This window comes from Eleginops maclovinus, chromosome 5 (genome assembly GCF_036324505.1).
Source record: "Eleginops maclovinus isolate JMC-PN-2008 ecotype Puerto Natales chromosome 5, JC_Emac_rtc_rv5, whole genome shotgun sequence".
NCBI lineage: Eukaryota > Metazoa > Chordata > Actinopteri > Perciformes > Eleginopidae > Eleginops > Eleginops maclovinus.
This window is the reverse complement of record NC_086353.1, coordinates 9,352,544-9,372,296: the sequence shown is the minus strand read 5'-3', so window position 1 is coordinate 9,372,296 and position 19,753 is coordinate 9,352,544. Positions and strand designations below refer to the sequence as shown.

General features: G+C 39.6%; 1 protein-coding gene across 2 annotated transcripts in view; it reads right to left on the bottom strand.

Moving 5' to 3' along the window:
• Window positions 1-19,225, bottom strand: part of fbxo41 (F-box protein 41) — a 43,165-nt gene extending 23,940 nt beyond the window's left edge. For both annotated transcript variants that reach the window (XM_063882802.1, XM_063882803.1), the window contains exons 1-3: window positions 19,117-19,225; window positions 6,614-7,419; window positions 6,097-6,326 (exon numbers count right to left, since the gene is read on the bottom strand). In XM_063882802.1, coding sequence (XP_063738872.1) covers window positions 6,097-6,326; window positions 6,614-7,162 — 779 coding nt within the window. In that variant the 5' untranslated portion in view covers window positions 7,163-7,419; window positions 19,117-19,225. The remainder of the gene's footprint in view (window positions 1-6,096; window positions 6,327-6,613; window positions 7,420-19,116) is intronic.
• Window positions 19,226-19,753: the final 528 nt, after the last annotated feature.

Genomic DNA, 19,753 nt, shown 5'->3' with positions numbered 1-19,753 from the left:
GCCAGTCTTAACAAAAATGGGAAAGAAGACGGGCGTGTCCACTGAAGGTAAACCATCCTTACAGATCCTCTTTCCTACCATGCTCAAAGCTCTTCATCCAGCCTCAAGGACACGCATATTGCTGCTGGAAATCTGAATGCAGTCCGTACTCACAGCATCATCCTCTATAAGCTGCTTTATATTTAACATTATAGCTGAATAGCTAACTGAGAACATCCAGTCGAAGCAAATGAGCTCTGTAAGTATGCTAGAATGCAGTGCGTGTCAGGTAATAATTACAAAGAATATTTAATCATTTCAACATATTTCATGTAAAGAAATAGCCTGGAAGTGTTTGGTGTCAATGCTTCAATTTTTCTTATGTAATCCAACTATTTCTCAACTATTTGATCTGGTCATCCAGGTTTAGGATTAATATAAATATTCCTACACTGTTGAGCTGCGACAGATTTAGAGATACCCTGTGCTTTAACATTTTTATTAAAGCACAGAACCTTGACTTAATCCACCTTCACAGGAGATGTCAAACTAATAACCATCTTAGATGTATTGCAGATCACATTCTTACCCTGCTTTCTATTCATTAGAGGGCCTCAAAGTCCCGCCACGCTAATACTACATGTATCCCTCTCTTTTAGAAACTGCCGTTAATGAGGCGAGTTCTCGCTCTCTCCTCCCTGACAGCTTCGCTTTGCATTCGAGATTGCTGCCCGAGCTTATTTATCCAGAGTAGGCACAGCGACAGCAAATAGCCAGACTGCTGCATGCTCTGTGGAGTCTTTATAGCCCGCGGCTTATATATGCTGCACAGGGCACTCTTACTTTATCATAGCTGGTTGTAGGAATAAATCAAGCCTCAGAGTTGAGGCCTACTGCAGCGACTGTGTGTGTGTGTGTGTGTGTGTGTGTGTGTGTGTGTGTGTGTGTGTGTGTGTGTGTGTGTGTGTGTGCGTTGTGTTTTAAATATGAAAACCTGTCAGGAAATGACTGCCCTCCTACCTCAATACAAAGCCGATACAGCTGCACAATTTAATACAAACATCTGCAATACTGCAACACTGAGTCCCTCCCCTGTTTGTACAGCACATGAGGTGAGTACAATACAACCCAATCTGAAACAACAATGGTAAAACATACAGCTGCAGAAATTACCCTAATTATCGCCTTTCACACACAAAGGGCCGTGTTAAGCTTCACAAAGGAAGTATTTGTTGTAGCGCTGCATACAACAATTATTTATATTGTCTTTTTCTTTTCCAATTATTTTCTCACTTAATTGGTTTTGTGTGGTCCAGCCTCTTTGCATTCTGTTTCTGCTCTGCATGCTTTTAAATGATCTCAATGACTTTGTAATTTTAATCCTCATTCTATTGTTTTCAGGGTGACTTTGTAACATCTGTGCAGGGACTCAGCTTCTTCTCAAACTGTTTACTGCAATGCTAATTAATGTGCCCTGCCTAAAACCTTTTAAATAAAATAAAAACTGTAACACATTACATTATTGCTGCTTTGTGCGCTTAATGATGTCTTCCAAAAGCTTCAAGGGGGTATTTAATTGACTTTGAATGAGAAAAAGAACAGCAGCAAATAATGTTTGTTATCTTCCCAATAAAGAAACTTCTCAAACGATAAATCAAAATCTAAAATTTATGCAGAATATTTCAATTAGTCAACTGACTAATCAAGTACTTTGCTGGAAGACCGGTCTTCTCATATTGCACCGGTCTTAAAACATGCACAACTCATACAAGCTTTTCCCACAAGAAGGGAAACATTAAGGTATTAAAATAACAGCAGTGATGGTTGCTACTGGAGCAAACAGTATTACTGTATGTTTTCCAGCTGGAGCATTCAGTGAGGCCCGCCATCACTTCCATGTATGAAACAGAATTACAAACTGAAGATAAAGACCAAAGTTACTCTGAAATATATCTTAAAATGATCTACTGGAACAATAATAACACAATAGGCATGTCTGAGATTAAAATCATGACATTGCAACTCAACAAACCTTGCTGTTTCATCAAGCAAAATGTAAACGGCTGGAAAGATTACAACAGTATTCAACATATTTCTGAGACAGACACAATATGAGGCTGTTTTCATACTTTGTGAGTCTGCAGCACTCTGAATGACGGAGATAACCGTCCCATCATTTTTCATTTCTCCTCCGGCTCCGGTTTCTGCTGATTACAGCTGCTCTCATTTATTGCAGCCGCTATCAAACCACTTAACAGCCGTGCTTGAGAGACTGTGTTATTCATTTAGTTATGACTGCTACAGTGTAGTGTGATGTTTATCACTAAGTGTTTGCAGTGACTGTTACCGCACGAGCATGGTGTGTGTTTGTGTGTTGTTGTTTGTGTATGAATTTTGCTACAAACTAAACTCCAGCCTGACATTATAATGAAGAAAAAATCGAACAGCTGCACCTGAGGCATCTTGTATGTTCTTCATAATTATTTACAGCGAGTGCAGAATAAATTATCAGGGTTGTGTCATATTTTCAGCCAGAAGCTTGTGGGAGTTTTCTCTGGTTGCATGGCAACACATAGAGAGGTGACTGGCATTTTTAGCATTTGACACCACTGATGTGCAACATAAGGCGTACAGTTCTCCTTGAAGGAGTTTCTGCGAAGTCACTCGACAATATCAAAGGTTGTTTAGAGGTTCAGCTGAGTGTATAGTGTTGTTAGGCAACCGTGTTTAATCTAATAATCTGCTCTGTGTCTGTTAACTTCTGCTTAGTCATCAACCCTGCTGAACATTCACCGACTGTGATGCTCTTTTTCCACCTCAGAACTACTCTGTGTTTAAGAGTCTGAAAGAGCTTACTGTTTGACTGCCAGCCTCTTCTCAGAGTCTGTAACGTGTGTGTGTGTGTGTGTGTGTGTGTGTGTGTGTGTGTGTGTGTGTGTGTGTGTGTGTGTGTGTGTGTGTGTGTGTGTGTGTGTGTGTGTGTGTGTGTGTGTGTGTGTGTGTGTGTGTGTGTGTGAGTCTGAGAGAGAGACTGGGCTACAGGCATGACTAGGAGGCAGTCACCGCTCCGGGGCAGGGATTTGAAGACTCTGACCTTCCCAGTCTGACGCTGCCACGTTTGGGATGCACGACCACAGCTACTGTACCCTTTACAACTGAGGGGCGGGACTTAATAAAGAAAAGCACACTTGTCTTCTGCTCTTTCGACCGGATGAAACACTGTTTTGTATCTTACCATCACAAGATCAGCCAAGTGTACTTCTGTTACAAGTTCAGCTGTCTCTGCAGGGATGGGAAAAATAGAAAGATTTTGTAACGTTGAGACACAACACAGCGACACTTTGTGTTAGCTCTAACCTGCAGGATACAAGAGGACCGACTACATGTGTGCATATTCATTTTCAATTACAGCAGCATCACTAAACTCACATTATCTCAAGAGCAGTGAAACATAATGGACGGCGGTAGCGCTAAAACAATTTGACAATAAACATATCTGCTGATCAACAAACAACACATTCTAGCATGATAAAAGTTGTTCCCCTTTCTCTGATTAATGTGATTTGGAAATAAAATCTTGAAGTGCTGTTAGGACTTTTATCTAAGAATCATTACTTTGGTAAAGCCACAAGGATGCTGGATAACAGACCGGATGAGCATTGAAAACTGACAGCATCAATTTTCTGTGAACCCATCACATCGACCGCCAAACACATTCTTGAACAGAGACATGGGATCGATCTTCCTCTGTGAACAGTACCAGCAAGTGCCATGCTAAGGTCACATGATAACAATCAAGTCATGCATGACAACAGTTTAATCAATATGTGGCTAAAACTTCCACCAAATCCAAATCAATGGAATTGTGACAAAAAAGTTGACATTTTAATTTGGGAACTGGAAAATTATTTAAAGTATTTCATATCCTCTGGTACTATAAAGATGAACTTTTAATTGAAAGGAATCAATATATCAACAGATTATGAAATTGAGTGTTAGGTAAATGACACACATATTAATGCATCAATATTAAGACCCAAAGGTGATGTACATATCAAAGACCTTTGATTTCACAGTGACATGTGAAGTTGTGTGTTTGTGATGAAAGCGGCTTTCTGTCCCAGACCTACTGTTGACATTCAGGCCTGATAAATAAAGCGGGAGAAGAGATAACAACCCAGAGGAAGATACAAAGACGAGGATGGCTGTCCTTTCAGATAAAGACACAGCCCTGATACCAGATGACTCTCATATGAGCCTTGGATGACACTTGTTGATTATTTTACCAAAGGAAATAGAGCCATTGTGTTTCACCTTCACCTTAATCCATTCAGTACAAGTAGACAGAAACTACATGTTTTAAAAACCTATTTTAAAACCTTCTAATGACATCTTTGTTTGGATTCGACTTCAAATGAATCTAGCACATCTTTCTAAAGCCTCTCTTCCATTTAACTTTGTTATTGTGCCTCAAAATTCCCTTGTGTAAACATTGTCATTAATAATGAATAAGAAACTGTACGACTCTTGAATTGGAAGAATATTTTAATGGAAATTCAACACATCCATTAAAACCTAATTAGTGAGAGAGGAAGAAGGCAAACCATTTTGTAAAATCTAATAGGATGCAATATTTTAATGTATTGCCTTTCATTTGAACATAAAAACTAAACATTATATATTTTATGTGTTGCTTCTAGCCTGTCAAACTAAATATAGCATCAATGTTCGGACCACACAGTAAATTACTCCAGTATTAATTTCAATAAAAGCTCTGAATCCCCGGTCTCACGCGCTTCAAGTGGCATGCTGCTAGAGAGCTCCAAATGATCATCAGATTCAGAGCCAGCAGTAACTCGCATCACCACACTGTGATTTATATCCAAGAGCTCCTTCTATTTACAGCAGCCGTACTTTTAACTAGTTCATGAAGCAGCATGGCAGCTTTATTGAGGAGCGGGTTGGTGGGCATTCAGCATGAGCAGCTAACCAGCCCTGAGGGGCACTGGTGCACGGAGACCGCAGCAGGACAGATGCTGACCACATCTGGTGGGTGGATGCAACTGAAGATTACACCATCAACATATAGGAAGAGGTGAAGGAGAGGAGGGAAATCTGAGCAAGAGTTTGTATGCATGACAATATGTTTCATAAAAGAATGAGCGAGGAAAAGTAGGGAGCCATCTGTGATGAGGTCAAGGGTGGAAAAGTTGCTATTCAATGGTTTTCATGTTGGTTTATTTCTGCTGCTACATTTTTAAAACCTTATAACTTCTCAAATAAATACTGAGCTCGGTAACTCAGGGATTTTTTTTTATGGCACCACATAATGGAACGGATTACAGGAGGCGTTTCAATTAGACAGCTATGTGTTACAAATAGTTGAGAGTATGCTAGAGGGTATGGTGGTTGTATAGTGTTCCTGCTTTGGTAAATTTGCAGACAGGATTGTTATTTTTATCTGACATTTCTACAAGTTATGTTTTTTTTCCTGTTGTGATGTTCTTTGCAGAGTTGTTATAGTTGTGTTACTTTTTATTGCTGTATATCATTCCTTAACAGTCTGCTTATTATTTGTTTTATTATACTTTTTCCTCACTGTCGTTGTTATTATTTGTTGTGTATAATGCTACTCTGTATAAATGTGAATTTAGAACATTGTTGTGGAAGAGATGCTCCTTGAATAAATGTTAATGACAATGATAGTTAATGATAATGATCCCACCATAAGCCAAGTAAACTATAACCTTTGTAAACCGAGAGAGGTTGATCCACCAACAAACTGACATCACAATGAAAATTAGGGCTGAAAATAGGGATTGTTATTCCTATGATCGATTTAGGTGACTCCTTTACCCCCTAACCAACAGTCCAAAACCCAAGATTCTCCATTGACTATCATCACAGGTAAGGACAACAAGCTCATATTAACAGTCACATTTCTGTCTTCCTAAACTAAACAAAATGATTAAGAAGATAAATACATTGCAAAGACAAATAAATATGAGCTCTAATAAAGATGTATTTCTTGATTTCCTGAGGTATTAGGAAATCCACCAACGGTCCAGCTACAGCTCTAACCCTACACTCAGTCTGAAGAACGAATGCATCACTTACTGCTGTTTGTGATTGAGCTCCTGCTCCTTGTTCACCAGGTCCTGTTTGAGGTTAGCCAGCATTTCCACAGAGACGTCCACCTGCCGGGAGAGCTCGGAGGCCTTGTCCTCCAGGTCCTGCTTCTCCTGGCTCAGGCGGTCACTTTCCAGTTTGGCCCGCTCCAGCTCAGAGCTTTTCCTCTCCAGCTCTGACTGAAGACGACCGACGCGGGCCGCTATTTTCTGCTCCACCTACAAGACACAAAGAGGCACTTGAGCTGCCGGTTGTCCCGGTATTGTATGAAGCATAACTATTTATAAAAATGTCTGTCAGAGAACATCTTCACGTCATATTGTTTGATACAACCACTAGGGGGTGCTGAAGTCAGAAATGGAGTAAATCCGCGCAACACAGGTAAATTCAAGTTTTCATGTTTGTTTAGATTGTTATCTCTACTTCGCAGTTAGTCTGTAATTGTATCATGTAGATTTTTCTTGGCTAACAAAATTAATTCTGAAAACCTAATGATCATACTGACCTCTTCAGACAGCTTCTCCAGCCTTTCATCCAGCTCCAGCCGCTCAAACGCCCGGGCTTTTAGCCTGGCTAAGCCCTCCTCGTACGCTGCCTCGACCGCACTAGCCGCTACGTTAGCTGCCACCGCTACAGCTGTGCTGGGGTTTCCATGGGGACCAGGGTCTGCAGATGTCATGGCTTTCTTCATAAAAATCTCCCCCAGGGGAAACTCCACATTGGGTATATACCGAGCTGCAGTGTTGGAGTTAGATGGGGTCAAACTCAAGTCGTCTGCACAAGGAAGCTCACGACAAGGAAAGCGGCGCTCTTTCAAAGCTGAGGGCCGCAGCGGCTCAAAGGGGTCGTTGTTGTTTGCAGGAGCGAGAAGAGCTCCCTCGGCCACTAGAGGCAGCAGAGCAGCAGCGTCACAAACACTGTTTGACTTGGAGAGGACGTAGAGGGTCTCGTACGTGTGGTTGTATTCCAGGTGGGCACGTAAGGACGACAGACTTCGGAAGCGCTTGTGCTCCCCGCAGCGAGGACAGCGGTATGGCAGGTCCAGAGAGGCCATGCCGTGCAGATACTGCCGGAGGAGAGGGGGTGCTCACGCCGCACAGCCGTAGTGCCAGTATGAGGGCACAGAGGTCAAGCGTTTGACAGATCCTCTCATGCTGAAAACAGGGCAACAGGGCGACAACTGCAAGTGGGTAGGAGGAATAGATATCCCATGTGCTTTGAAGGAGCGTGGCTCAGTCACATTACCACACATAGTGGCAACATTCAACTGGTGTCTTCAATTCATCTGTCAGGGTCCACCTGCCGGAGGTCCTAGAAACAGAGCAAGAGAGTAAAGGTGAGTTTAGGAGATTAATGCTGTACATTTTGGTAAAACATCAAATGAGGTTATGGATCACATGGACAAATAGGACTTTTTCTAGTTTCTAGTATCTAGTTTTATAAATGACAATGTTGATGACAAAGAATAATCCTACCCAAAAATTAACTCATCACTAAGTCTCCTCTTATTTTATCTAATTGCAAGAGAAAAACAAAATGCTCAAGAGCCTTTTTTCAACAAATATATCCAGGATTCTGCTGCAACAAGGCCAACTTAATCCTGTTTATTTAACTTCTAAGGATTCCAACAACATAAAATAAACCTTTTGTGTTTGAAACGAAGGAAATAACACTTATTTGAACATTTGTGTGCAACTGTGATCTGTCCGTCAAAGAGAAAAGTTGATAACATGATATTATCATTCTGATGCTTCTTTTTAAAATGTGAATAAAAGTCGGATTATACACCGCATCACAAATAATCGTGAGTAATGAAAAAAACTGCTCCCAAATTCAGGTAATTGCTCAAACACACACAATCACACAAAGACACACACACAATCAAGGGGTTAAAATCTGCAAACATTGTCCTGTGAATGATATTGCACAGTATATATTGATGGATTGCTTTACAATGAGAATAAAGAGCTCTTCACTGTTCCAGTCCATGTCTCAATTTGTGTCACTCCAGTGTCCTACTGTGTCTGAACTCTAAGTAGGAATATTAATTTTAAAGTTTGGTGGTCGAGGAACATGAGACCTGTTTTTTTACCATAGGTTGCTAAGCAAACTCATGCACTTGTACCGTGAAAGAATCAGAGGAAGACTAGGGGGGGAGAGTAGGATAAAGGAAATGGCTCCATTAGTGAGAGTGCTTGTTAGCGCCAACAGCATCTTCTAGTCTGAAATCTCAGGTCAGCTCACAATACACTAAGTTCTTTACCAAGGGGTTTGGTTACTCACACCAGAGAAAAACTACATTATCTGTTTCCTGAACTGTGTCCTCTTAAATCTTTGCCTTTGTGGATTCTCGTAAGCCTTTAAAAACACCTTACTGTCTTTAATAAAACCCTGGTAGAAAGTGAACAAAAGACGAGTCAAAAAGTGCCCTACAAAGAAAACATGATATTCATTGATGTTCCTTTACCTCATATCTGAACAACAACATCCTGCATTTATAACGGGAGTCTGGCTAACAATATTTTAAGATATATTTTCAATCATTTTCATTTATCATTTCCTACGAAGATGCTGAGCAGAGTCGCGTTGCTGCAAGAGCATTGCATCACTCTTTATCCAATTACCCAGCACATCAGGCCCCTGGTGAAGGAAAGATTCAGCATGCCGACCTCTAGTCGTTCCCTTGCATCAGGTCCTGGAATTAAAGTGCAATTCTGTGTTCAAGCTAAATTATTTTTGCAATATCTTTACTGAAAACTGGTAAAAGTATAATAAATTCAGTACAGTATTTCAAAGATAAATTTGCATTACTAAAAGCAGTGACAGTGTAACATCATAGCATACCAGCAAAAGTCCAAAGCTTTATGTTAAATATTAAAGAAATATAACAAAGACTTAATGCCAAAACAAAACGATTTAAAATGCGATATTAGACAGCAGCTTTTTATTCAAGTGTACATGAAACATATATGATTATTTTTACAATTTGGAAAAGACAAATTGCTGTGATAAAAAACATATATTTAAATGTAAAAAAGCCATATCATGTCATGTGGCCTTGAGCATTTCATTAACCTCTAAAGAACACTAATACTTTGCTGAACTAATCCCACTAATCCCACCAGGTTTAGTGTTGCTCATGAGTCGAAGGTCTGGACCGTAAAGTTTAGTTAATTACAACAAAATGCAATATTGTTGTAATTTGCCTTTTTGTCTGTAAAATAACCTTCAACCCAATAGGGTCTTTAATAAAAAGAAGAAAATTATAGCATTGAAGTTGGATTGGTGTCCAATGCTGTTTCCTCCAACATGATCTGCATATCAAGTGAATTCAAAGTCTCAGTGTGCAGCCTCTCTTTAAACATTTGGGCTCTTACAGCGCAGATGTTGTACACCAATCCTAGACTGATGCTTGAACCAGAACAGACTCTCTCTCACAACTTTCTACAGTGGTTCGTAATGAGAGAAGCAGTAGGCAGAGACATTGGCGTTGTTATCACAAATCACAGATGCGTAGACTGTTCTTCACAGAGGGCTTATACACTGGAAATCCCCAGAAGCCACTGAGACTGTTATTAGAAGTCTGGTGAGGCTGGAAAAGGGAGTGTACTGGCATACTGTGCCCACTTATTAAAGGAGGATTCCACAGGCCCAGTCACTACACTGCAGACAGCAGGCATTCCCATCTGTTTAAAATTACGAGGAGAGGTATTTAACCGGGCAGGAAATGGAAGGAAGTGAGGCTGTTTGGTAGCCACATGTCACATCCTGCCAATGGAGCTCAGCTGAGACATCCCAAAGCACTGGCTTAAATGTTACATTGTGAAAAATGGTTAGTGGAAGTGTGTGTGTGTGACGTGTTCTCTAAACTGCATGCTCTCCTGTTGCAAGAAAAACAATAATTTGATTCAGGAGAACACCGGGAGATACACTGGGTTTAGTCCAAAGTCACATCTTCAAATGTATTGTTTTGTCTGATCAAAATTTGAAACCCCAAAGGAATTCAAATTTGTATTTAAATAGGACAAAGAGAAGCAGCAAATTGTTCCTTTCAAGAAGCTGGAACAAGAGAACATGTAGCACTGATTTTACTTAATTTGTGCTCAAAGAATGAATCAGAGATTTCATTTATTAATCAACAATGATGTAAATAACTAGAACGCTTAGAAAAACAATCAAAAGTGTTGGAAAAATCTTGGAAAAGACAATTACAGAATCAACAATAATAACAGTAGAATTACGCTCCCAGTTGTATGCCTCAGTCAAACCGTCATGATGCAATTTACATTCACAGCTGTCAAAAAATATCATCACTTCATCATTTGATCCTATTAGACATTTATGTGAATTGCCATGATGAGTATATGAATTATTTAGTTTAGGATGCTTTTGCTAAACTTCTCTATAGAAAGCCTCAACATTTGTGGAAACCATTTATAAAATGAGACAAACATTCTGCAATGTAAAAATGATAAATTACAAACATTTAACACCTGGTTTGAAACTGGGACACAAAAACGAGACATACATGTATTTAGAAAAGAAAATCAAATAAGAGACAACCTATAACCATTAGCCTTACCGAACCAGCTGTCTCCTCTGCCTCTATATCACAGTGGTCTCTAAGTATAAACTGCCAAGTGACTAGCTGTTCGACCAGACACAAGAGGTCCTTTAAATAACGGCTTTAGGGTTTTAAAGAGAAAAGTATCAGTGCCTCTTTGTCATCCATGCAGTGATCAGAAGCACATTTGCCACCATCCCAGGGCCACGTTTTGTGTCTTGGCACTATTTTGGGTACAAACATGCACAACACAGCTCTGTAATGGTGAGAGCTGACACCTGGTGCTATGGCGAAATATCCCAGAGAGTTGCATAGTAATTAGCATTAAGATGCACAGTATTATAACAGATATACTTCTTCTGAACTCATACTGTATGTACTGTTAGACAGTTTTTTCTGTACGTCTACTGATTTGAGTTGTCTGCATTTATGTACTGTAAGTCCCGTCTGTCTGATGCAGAGTCATTAGTAAGGATACAGATACTGTTACTGCTCCAGACTGCATTCTTGACTAACATGACAGGCCAGTAAATGTATCCCCATAGTTGCTTGTTGTATTTCAGTTTGAGTCTTGAGCAGACTATCCTCTTATGTCCTTTCTTTAACTTAATAGCTACTTGTTAAAGACTATTGTGCTGGGAAACAGTAACTCATTTTTTATCATCTGGCAATCCCATGAAAGCTTTCAGACGGTCAAACAAGCCATTAGAGTCACAGCATACACCGACCTAAATAAAACATAACATGGGCTTCAATATGGCAATGGTTCATTACAACATACTCATGACTTAAAGGGCTCATGTTTTTGATATTTCGCAGTCACTGTTGAGGTGTGCTAAACTACAGTGGGTAACTCCCACAATCCTTTTCTGCTGCACAGATAAAGGTTTCTAAACCCTAAGGATCAGAGGGAGTCACAGGTGGATATTCTAAAATACAGTAGACTGAGGGATTTGATGACAAAGAGTAAGAGAGGTGCAAAGGTGGGTCACACTAATAGGTAGGGTTATATAGATACTGCACGTTTTACAGTTTAGAATGAATTAATCCATTATACATCTACTGTACGATTTTAGTCCTAGTTTTAAAGAGCGCTTTTTATGCTTTCTTGGTTTTTCTTTTCCTGTAGTGAACTCCAGAGGGAGTTTCTCCCTCATGAAACACCTCCATTGGACTCCTTTGTTTACTTGGTGACATAGTGATATTGCCACGGTACTTTAATGCTTCGATTGGCTAGCACCTTCTTCTTGATAGGCTAAGGGGCGGGACAACTCTAAGTGACTGACCAATCGCAACAGGGCCAGCCAGCTAACCAATCAGGTCAAACTTGGCTCTGGTTTCAGACAGAGGGTGAAAGAGGTGCTGCAGCACAGGCAGTATGAGACACATAAATACCTTGTAAACATTAAAGCTGGTAAAGATGTCAAAGTAGAGGCAAAAAATAGAACTATGAACTTGGAAATTAGCATAATATTTCCTCTTCCAACATATTAGTTTAAAGCTCTACCCAAGGACAATCTCTTCAAAAGGAAGCACATTCATTAAACATGCTTAACACATTTCCATAATTTCTGATTTCTTATATGATGTTTCATTTTGTTTTCCATATGTTGATGTATATGTATTTTAACTGGAGATGAGAAAGACACTGGTCACTGATTGCTGCTGATGGACATGCTAGCAGGCCCAAGGGTATTTCTAATGCCAACAAGGTGTGGGTGGGGGACAGAGAGGCACATTGTAAAGCGCTGTATTATAAAAACCACTTTATAAATGCCGTCCATAAACCATTTGATTACATCCATCGCTCAGCCATAATAAAAAACAAATAAGCACTCAATCATAGCTTTGAGACATAAATATGTATACATGGCCTCCATACTTGAAATACAAATGTACTTCATATGATTTTTTAGTTTAAGTCTCGCATTAGCCTTCAGAATGAGATTGTTGTGACACAGCTGGAAACATCAACGTTGGGGCAGGTATTAAATCTCAAGCAGATTTAGCAATTCTTACTTAAACACAATTTAAAATCTAACTAGATAACAGCATTCAAAACTGTACCCACTATTTATATAATACCGCTGTATTTAAAATGTTATAATGTGTGCGGCGCTAACAAAATGCTAGAGGCTAACACAAGTTTCAACCCACAAGCTTTGCAGATCCATGCTAGTAGATATTTTAATATTTTACCCCAACACTCACTGCAAACTCAATCAATCGCAGCGGGACATCACTCTCTGACTGAGCCTTTCCAAGGTCACTCTCTTCTTAAGTTTGTTCTACTCACGGAGTAAAGCAAAGTTATTTTTCTGTGAACACCCATGGTCAAAATATGTAAAATCTACAGGCAGATTATGTCCTTGTGCTTCATGTTCTTGAACACTTTATTTAATAATGTTGCATTTAGCTATGCATCTTTGATTGTTGAGATCTAGGAATGGTTGTTTTTTTTTTAAAGCAAAATGACTTGGATGTCAATACGATGCACAGATGTCAGCAGTACAAAATCATTGTTATTCAAGATGATATTTCCTGGTTCACAGACCAAAGGTTATAAAAGAGAAGAGATGATGTAAATAATAAAATGTGAGGCATATTCCAGATTATTTAAGCATAACTTGAACCAACCCAGCAATATCACTAATGTAGAAGAACTACAGACATGACTCTTACTTTAAAAGAGAATCATGTTAGCTTAAGCACAGCAAGTCCCACTTGAATTAGCTGTCTAAAATTCCTCTTAAAAGTCTTATATTTTGTATAATTTACTTAGTTAAGATTGAAGGTCTGTTTATGTGTTTATTAAAGGGAAATACTGTAGTTCTCCCAGCAGAGTACTTGCAGCTGCTCAGATTCTTTGAGAGCTCAGCCTTTCCCGGCAAATCTAAACAAAAACATGTTCTATAAATGGTCAGATCCCCAAACGTGATGTTTGGAATTCAGGCCACAGCTTTTTTATGTGTGTTTGAAAATTACAGGGGCCTTCAGCTAACGAGAACTACAAAAGTACCTCTCTGGAGCCAACGTTTAGTTTGTCAGATCTGGGCTACTGTAGAAACATGGTGGACTCTGTGGAAGTGGACCACTCCTTAAGTACATATGGAAGGCTCATTTTATGGTGACAAAAAACCCAGTAATTTTAGGTTTAAGGTTATTATACACTTATGAAAACAGTCTTAAATATGACATTAAATTATTGCTAATAGATCCCCCTAAATACCAAACAACTCCACAAAAGCTGATATTACAAAACGCATAGATGCAAAATAAGCCTCGCTGCAAAAATAAATGATTGAATTCCAACTTCTTACATAATGTGTGTGAAGATACTGCAGCCTGAGCTGCAGTCATTGCAACTGAATTCCTAAACTCTGCACCATGTGCATAAAACATCAGCTGGCCCTGAGGCTGCACTAATGATGTGATGGGAGCTCAGAAGAATGAACACCAACTGATCAATTTGGTTTACATTAATTTATAAATAATAAAGTTGTCAGGTAAAATCAAATGCCACTCAGCTTCCCAGGGAAGGAGGCTCTGGAGTTCACAGTCAGGTGGGATTTATTCCTGCATGTCTGTGCTCTCTGATAAAGATTTGTTTAGATGGGGAGAAGGGGGCAGATTAAGTCAAGCTGTATCATAGCAGTCATGCCACTTATAATGCAGAGATAATGCAGTGCTGAGCAGGAACTAGCAGTTAGCGTTAAGCTACTGTTTATAACTGTGGAGGTGCAAAGACTGTATGAGAGGTGTGACATGAGCGCCAGCCTACGCCTCAACAATGGAGCTTTTTTCACTGCTGGTATTTGTCATGTTTATAATGTGAGACTGTATGCATAGTTAAGCAGCCGAAATACATGAGAATTTTGGTTGTCCTGAACTTAAAAAACAATAGGACGACTATCATTCATATCATTTTGTTGAATACTTGATTAGAAGATAATTCTCAGATCCGTAAATGTTTCTCTGAAAAAACATTCAAAAGTACCTCTTTCAAACTTGTGTTTACCAGATTTGTGGTTTGAAGTTTCTTGGAAATAAGTCAATTTGAATGAAAAAAAACTAAAACTAATTGACTTAAGAAATCTTACTCAATTAGGATCAAGTTTGAAAAGGGGAAGCCCTAACGAAATCCTTCAAAGCTAAGACATGTTCCCCAGAGCGGCTACATTACAATATGTGGAGTAATTTAGGCGCTGAGTAAAAGGTTTTGTAAGGCTCCTAATACCTTCACGGCTCCTACATAAGCATGTCAAAGTGTGTTAGTCCTGAGGAAAGCAATGGGACTCCCATGACAGGACAATCCCACAACCCGGGGCTCCAAACCTGACAGCAGAGGGCAAACCTAACCACATATGTTGAAAAGGACTGAGCAGCACGTTAGATTTTATCCAGAGCCACCGGTTTGAAGAAGACCAGACAAAAACACATAGTCCGATGTGACTGTTACCATGACACTCTCATTATATTAACTCTTGCCTTTTGATATTTAACACAAAAACACCTTGAAGACAGACTGATCAAAAAACAATTAACATCTTTGTAAATTCAAAGATAATTTTCACAAAATAACCAATTAAAATGATTTACTATTTACATTTTAACCATCACAGAATCAAATTAAGGTTTGGGATAATTTACAAAGCTTTAACCCTACGTTATCCTGCTTGTAGTTGGAGGGGGAAGCATCTGTTTGTAGTTATATTTGCAACTGTAATAGTACCATCTAATCTTTACAAAAATGTTCAAATAAAGCAGAATGAAATGTTTCCTACTGGGATTTTTATATGAATAAAAATGTTGCTTAGTAAAAAGTTCCCCAAATCAACTGAAAATGTATTGATATGTCGTGTCAAAGTGGCCAAATAAAATCAGTCATTAGGAATTTCAAGTAACAGGTTAAGTGCAAACGGATCCCGTGGTAGTTTAATAGGCCCCACACCTTTTCAAATGTGCTCTCCATAAAAAACTAAGGTAAAGTAGCTATCTGTCATTTAATCGTTACATTATTAATACGCAAGACACAAAGTAACATTGATGTGGCATTGACATTCAGTTGCTACCCATGAGTCTCAACACAAAAATAAAGCTAAAGCTGCAGAGCTCTCACTGCAGTGACACCAAGTGAGCGACGTGATTGGAGCTCAGGTCAGGACGAGGCTGCGATGGAGAGTGAGATGGACTGACTTTCACAAATATAAGCTGATGATGGACAGGATCACACCCCGGATCACCGCTGTCTGCTATTGATCCACATTGCTGTTCACAGGAACAATTATCCTCCAGTAAACATACTTCACACATGCATGCCAGTAGGGTGCTGTTGAACACACTGACAGCACTGGTTCTTTCTGTGATCCCTATATGTAAGACAGCAGGAGACTATGGGCCCGTGCATGCACTGTTTATATTCAGCTTGCTTATTTCCACAGACAATGAAGGGATATTTAAAAAGAAATGATTTGTTAATGAAGAGATATGTTAAAAACAAATGGATCAACAGGTAATTACTTCCATTTCCCAATTAAAAAATAATATCTAGTGTTTATATAACATTTATTTAAGACACACCTGGCTATACCCCTCTCATATATGCTAACACATTTTTCACCACCAGCAAGGAGAACTGGAGAAGATACTGAGTATCTCATATCCTCTTAAAAACAGAAACAAGCCTCTTATGTATACGCATAGGGTACGCTAAGCCCCCTGTGCTAGCCTAAACAAGACTGGGATGCTGCCTCTGTTGAGGACGTGTGTGGGAAATGATGCAGAAAATGGCCTCTGTGATTTGTGGCTTCATTTCAACTCTCTCGTAGGTCCTCTTATACTCATTAATCCCAAGCCTTTGTTGGCAAGTTGCTTGTAGAGGAGTTAAATAACCATAGCAGACTGATTGTGTTTTATTTTAACATGACTTCTGGCATCCTGTCTAATAAGGATGGAAAACTTCAAATGAGAGAACTTTTAAAAAATGTAATATTGCATGAATCATACGGAACAAGTTGTCCTTCAATGTTTTAACTACCTTTCAAACAAGAGTTAGTAAATATTGAATGAGTGCAATGAACATATGAGTGTCAGTATTTTTCCATATTTATTCTTGGCTATCTCAAGGTGTCAGGAAAGTTTAAATGCTCTAGGCCAGAGTCATGAGCCTGATCTTTGATGGTTGGACGAGCACCCTTTTACAGGCAGCTGCAACAATAACAGAGCGGCTTAAAGGTGCCTGGACCAGCTGTGCATGGGCACAAACACAGTCTTGTTATAATAGAAGTGAATACTGAGAAGTAGTGAGTCGTAAATTAAAGATTACCTAAAGGGGAAAACTGTCTGATCACAAGAGAATGGGTACTTGTGGCATGATATTAGATAATATTGAAATAAGAAGTATTAAATTAGGCACACATCTGAAAAAAAGTCCTGATTTGTCAAGAATGGAGGGATTTTGTTTTGAATGATAAAGCTTTTGATATTTTTCTTTAAAGTTGTAAGGATAACTCCACCAACAGAAAGACAAACAGTCTTTGGTTGTGTAATGTGAGGATTGCTGATTTGCTCTGACTGTTGGTCAGACAAAACTAGACATTAAGAGAGATCAAGTTGTGCTCTTGGAAACATTGGAGGATTATTTTTATTCTTTTCTTTGTCAATGTTACTAGTGAAAAGTATTGACTATGTAGCGAAAGTTTGATTTAGTTTATTCCTCTGTCCACAGGCCAGCTATTAAAGGAAATGACTGAGCCTTTTTATTAAATGAAACTAAACATTTGAGACATTTACATTGAATTATGTTTTCAGCAGCCACAAATGGGCTTGCAAAGAGTTAGGAAATCGTAAAGTGTTCTAGACTAAATAACACATTGTTCGTTATGATTTTTTATGGAATTTGTAGACAATTATTCTTTAAATGTCGTAACTTTCTAACATCAGTCATAGATTGGATGGACGGATAGATAGATGAATGGATAGATGGATAGATAAAAATATCATTATCAAAAATGAGGCAGAAACATATGTGTTGTGAATCAGTAAACAAAACATCCCTCACTATCCCTGAAAGGCACAATTATATTCATACGTTTTCTAACAACAGAGGTGTTCTACCTGCTGTGGGATCATGGGTAATGAATACGGGATTCACGGTCACAGATCTAAGAGCTGTGCACTCATACATACTGGATAAAAACACACATACTCACACACAAACTGCACAATATACAGAAAGATATTCTGCAACCTGCCTCACATGTGATCACTGGAAAACCATCTGTCTGCAGTGACAGTTACATGATGGCTGAAAACTGCAGGTTTGCTTTCATAAATCAGTTTGTCTGCACATACTGTAGTTGTATACTGCAGTACAGAACACACTTTAATTAATGGCAGTTAAATCTATTCCCACTGTACACACAAATAACACCAACACATTTATGTTCTCCTTCTAGTCTAGTAGGTGTTCCTCCTCTTTTCAGCATGACTGCTCCAACTTTGGTCACATTGGATTTCTGCAAACAGAGCAGCATATAGGCCACGGCCCACTGACTCTGAGTCAGATTTGTCATGCACTGTAGTCACATGACAGTTTCCCAAAACTCCAGCAGCCCTGGCTGTTTGTCACTTCAGCAGAGTGCTGCTCAGGAGAGTTGAAGTCTCCCATGGGAATATTATTATTGGAGTGTGGATATCGAAGTCATGACTTTATAAGACTCCTTCCTCTTAAAGGGTGCTCAGAGGAATCTTAAAAAACTAACATTAGCATTATCACTACAGTAGGACTGTAGAAAAATAGCCTCACATGTATTATATGCTAAAATAGAAAATGGAAATAATGGTGCGTTCATAGGCTACAACAAACAGGTTAAAGCTGTGATTGCACCATAAATAACTTGTAGTAGAGCTAATTTGAATATTTCTACATATAGCTATTGCAGGTACAATCCCCACACATGCAGGCCATGCAGGCCGGTCAAAGTCACCTGTCGGTTCAGGCTGTCTATCGACAGTGACAGTAAACATTGACACATTTAGCGTTAAAACACATTGATCCTCATATCTGCACTGCACATGTATTAATCCCAAGCAGCACATCATGTGGAGGTGGGTGTGGACGAGCGGCATCACAAAATGTCATCGCAATGAGCTCCACCGTAATGACTTAAATGCACAAACAGGCCTTGAGTTAGGTTAATGCACACCGAAGCTGATGGCAGCAGCTGTGCCAAAGGGCGACAGCCTGGCATGTACCCGGTTTCCTCCTGTTTTCACAGCAGCACTGGCTCATCGCTGGACTCGCTGCATAAATGTGTTGCACAGCGTCATCAATGAAGCGATAATTGAAAACATACACACACACAAAGACACGCGCGCTCCGACACAATCGCGATGGGAAGAGGAGGTTTTTAAGAAAGGCAAGAAATGTGCGTCTCACTCACCTCGCAACCTTCTCCCCATTTTTTTCCGCTTCAACCAAGGAACCGCTCCAGCCTTCACTGACGTCACGCAGCTCCTCTCTCTGCAGCAGAGAGCAGCAGGCCTGCAGAGGACGAGCAGGGAGGAGAGGCAGAGAGGAGGGAAGAGATAGGGAGGGAGAGGATGGAGGAGAAAGAGAGAGAGAGAGTGAAAGAGAGAGAGAGAGAGTGAAAGAGAGAGCTGCTTGAACAGATGCATTAACATGAATCAGAAAATGCACTGTTTAAGGAGGATACTGTACCTGTAAGGGTGTGGATGTGGAGATGGATGACAGACAGTATATTCCTTGAATCAATGCAACATTGCATGCTGTTGAAACAATTTTCTTCTGCCAGCTGCTGTTTGGTGAATCAATCAGACATAAGTAAGGCTTTGTTGTGAAAACTCCTTCATGTGTCATAGCTTTTCCTGTTTAGCATCCTGTCAATCATCTATATGTCAAATGATCTACACAAACAATATAATTATCAGCCAGAGAAGGTATGCAATTCATGGACCCCCCACCCCCCAGTGGGTCATGGTGGTCCTCAACAAAATGAAAGTTGTTCAAATGTTTGCTGTTTGATCCATGTGTAGTCTGTTTAGAATGAAGAGGGTTGG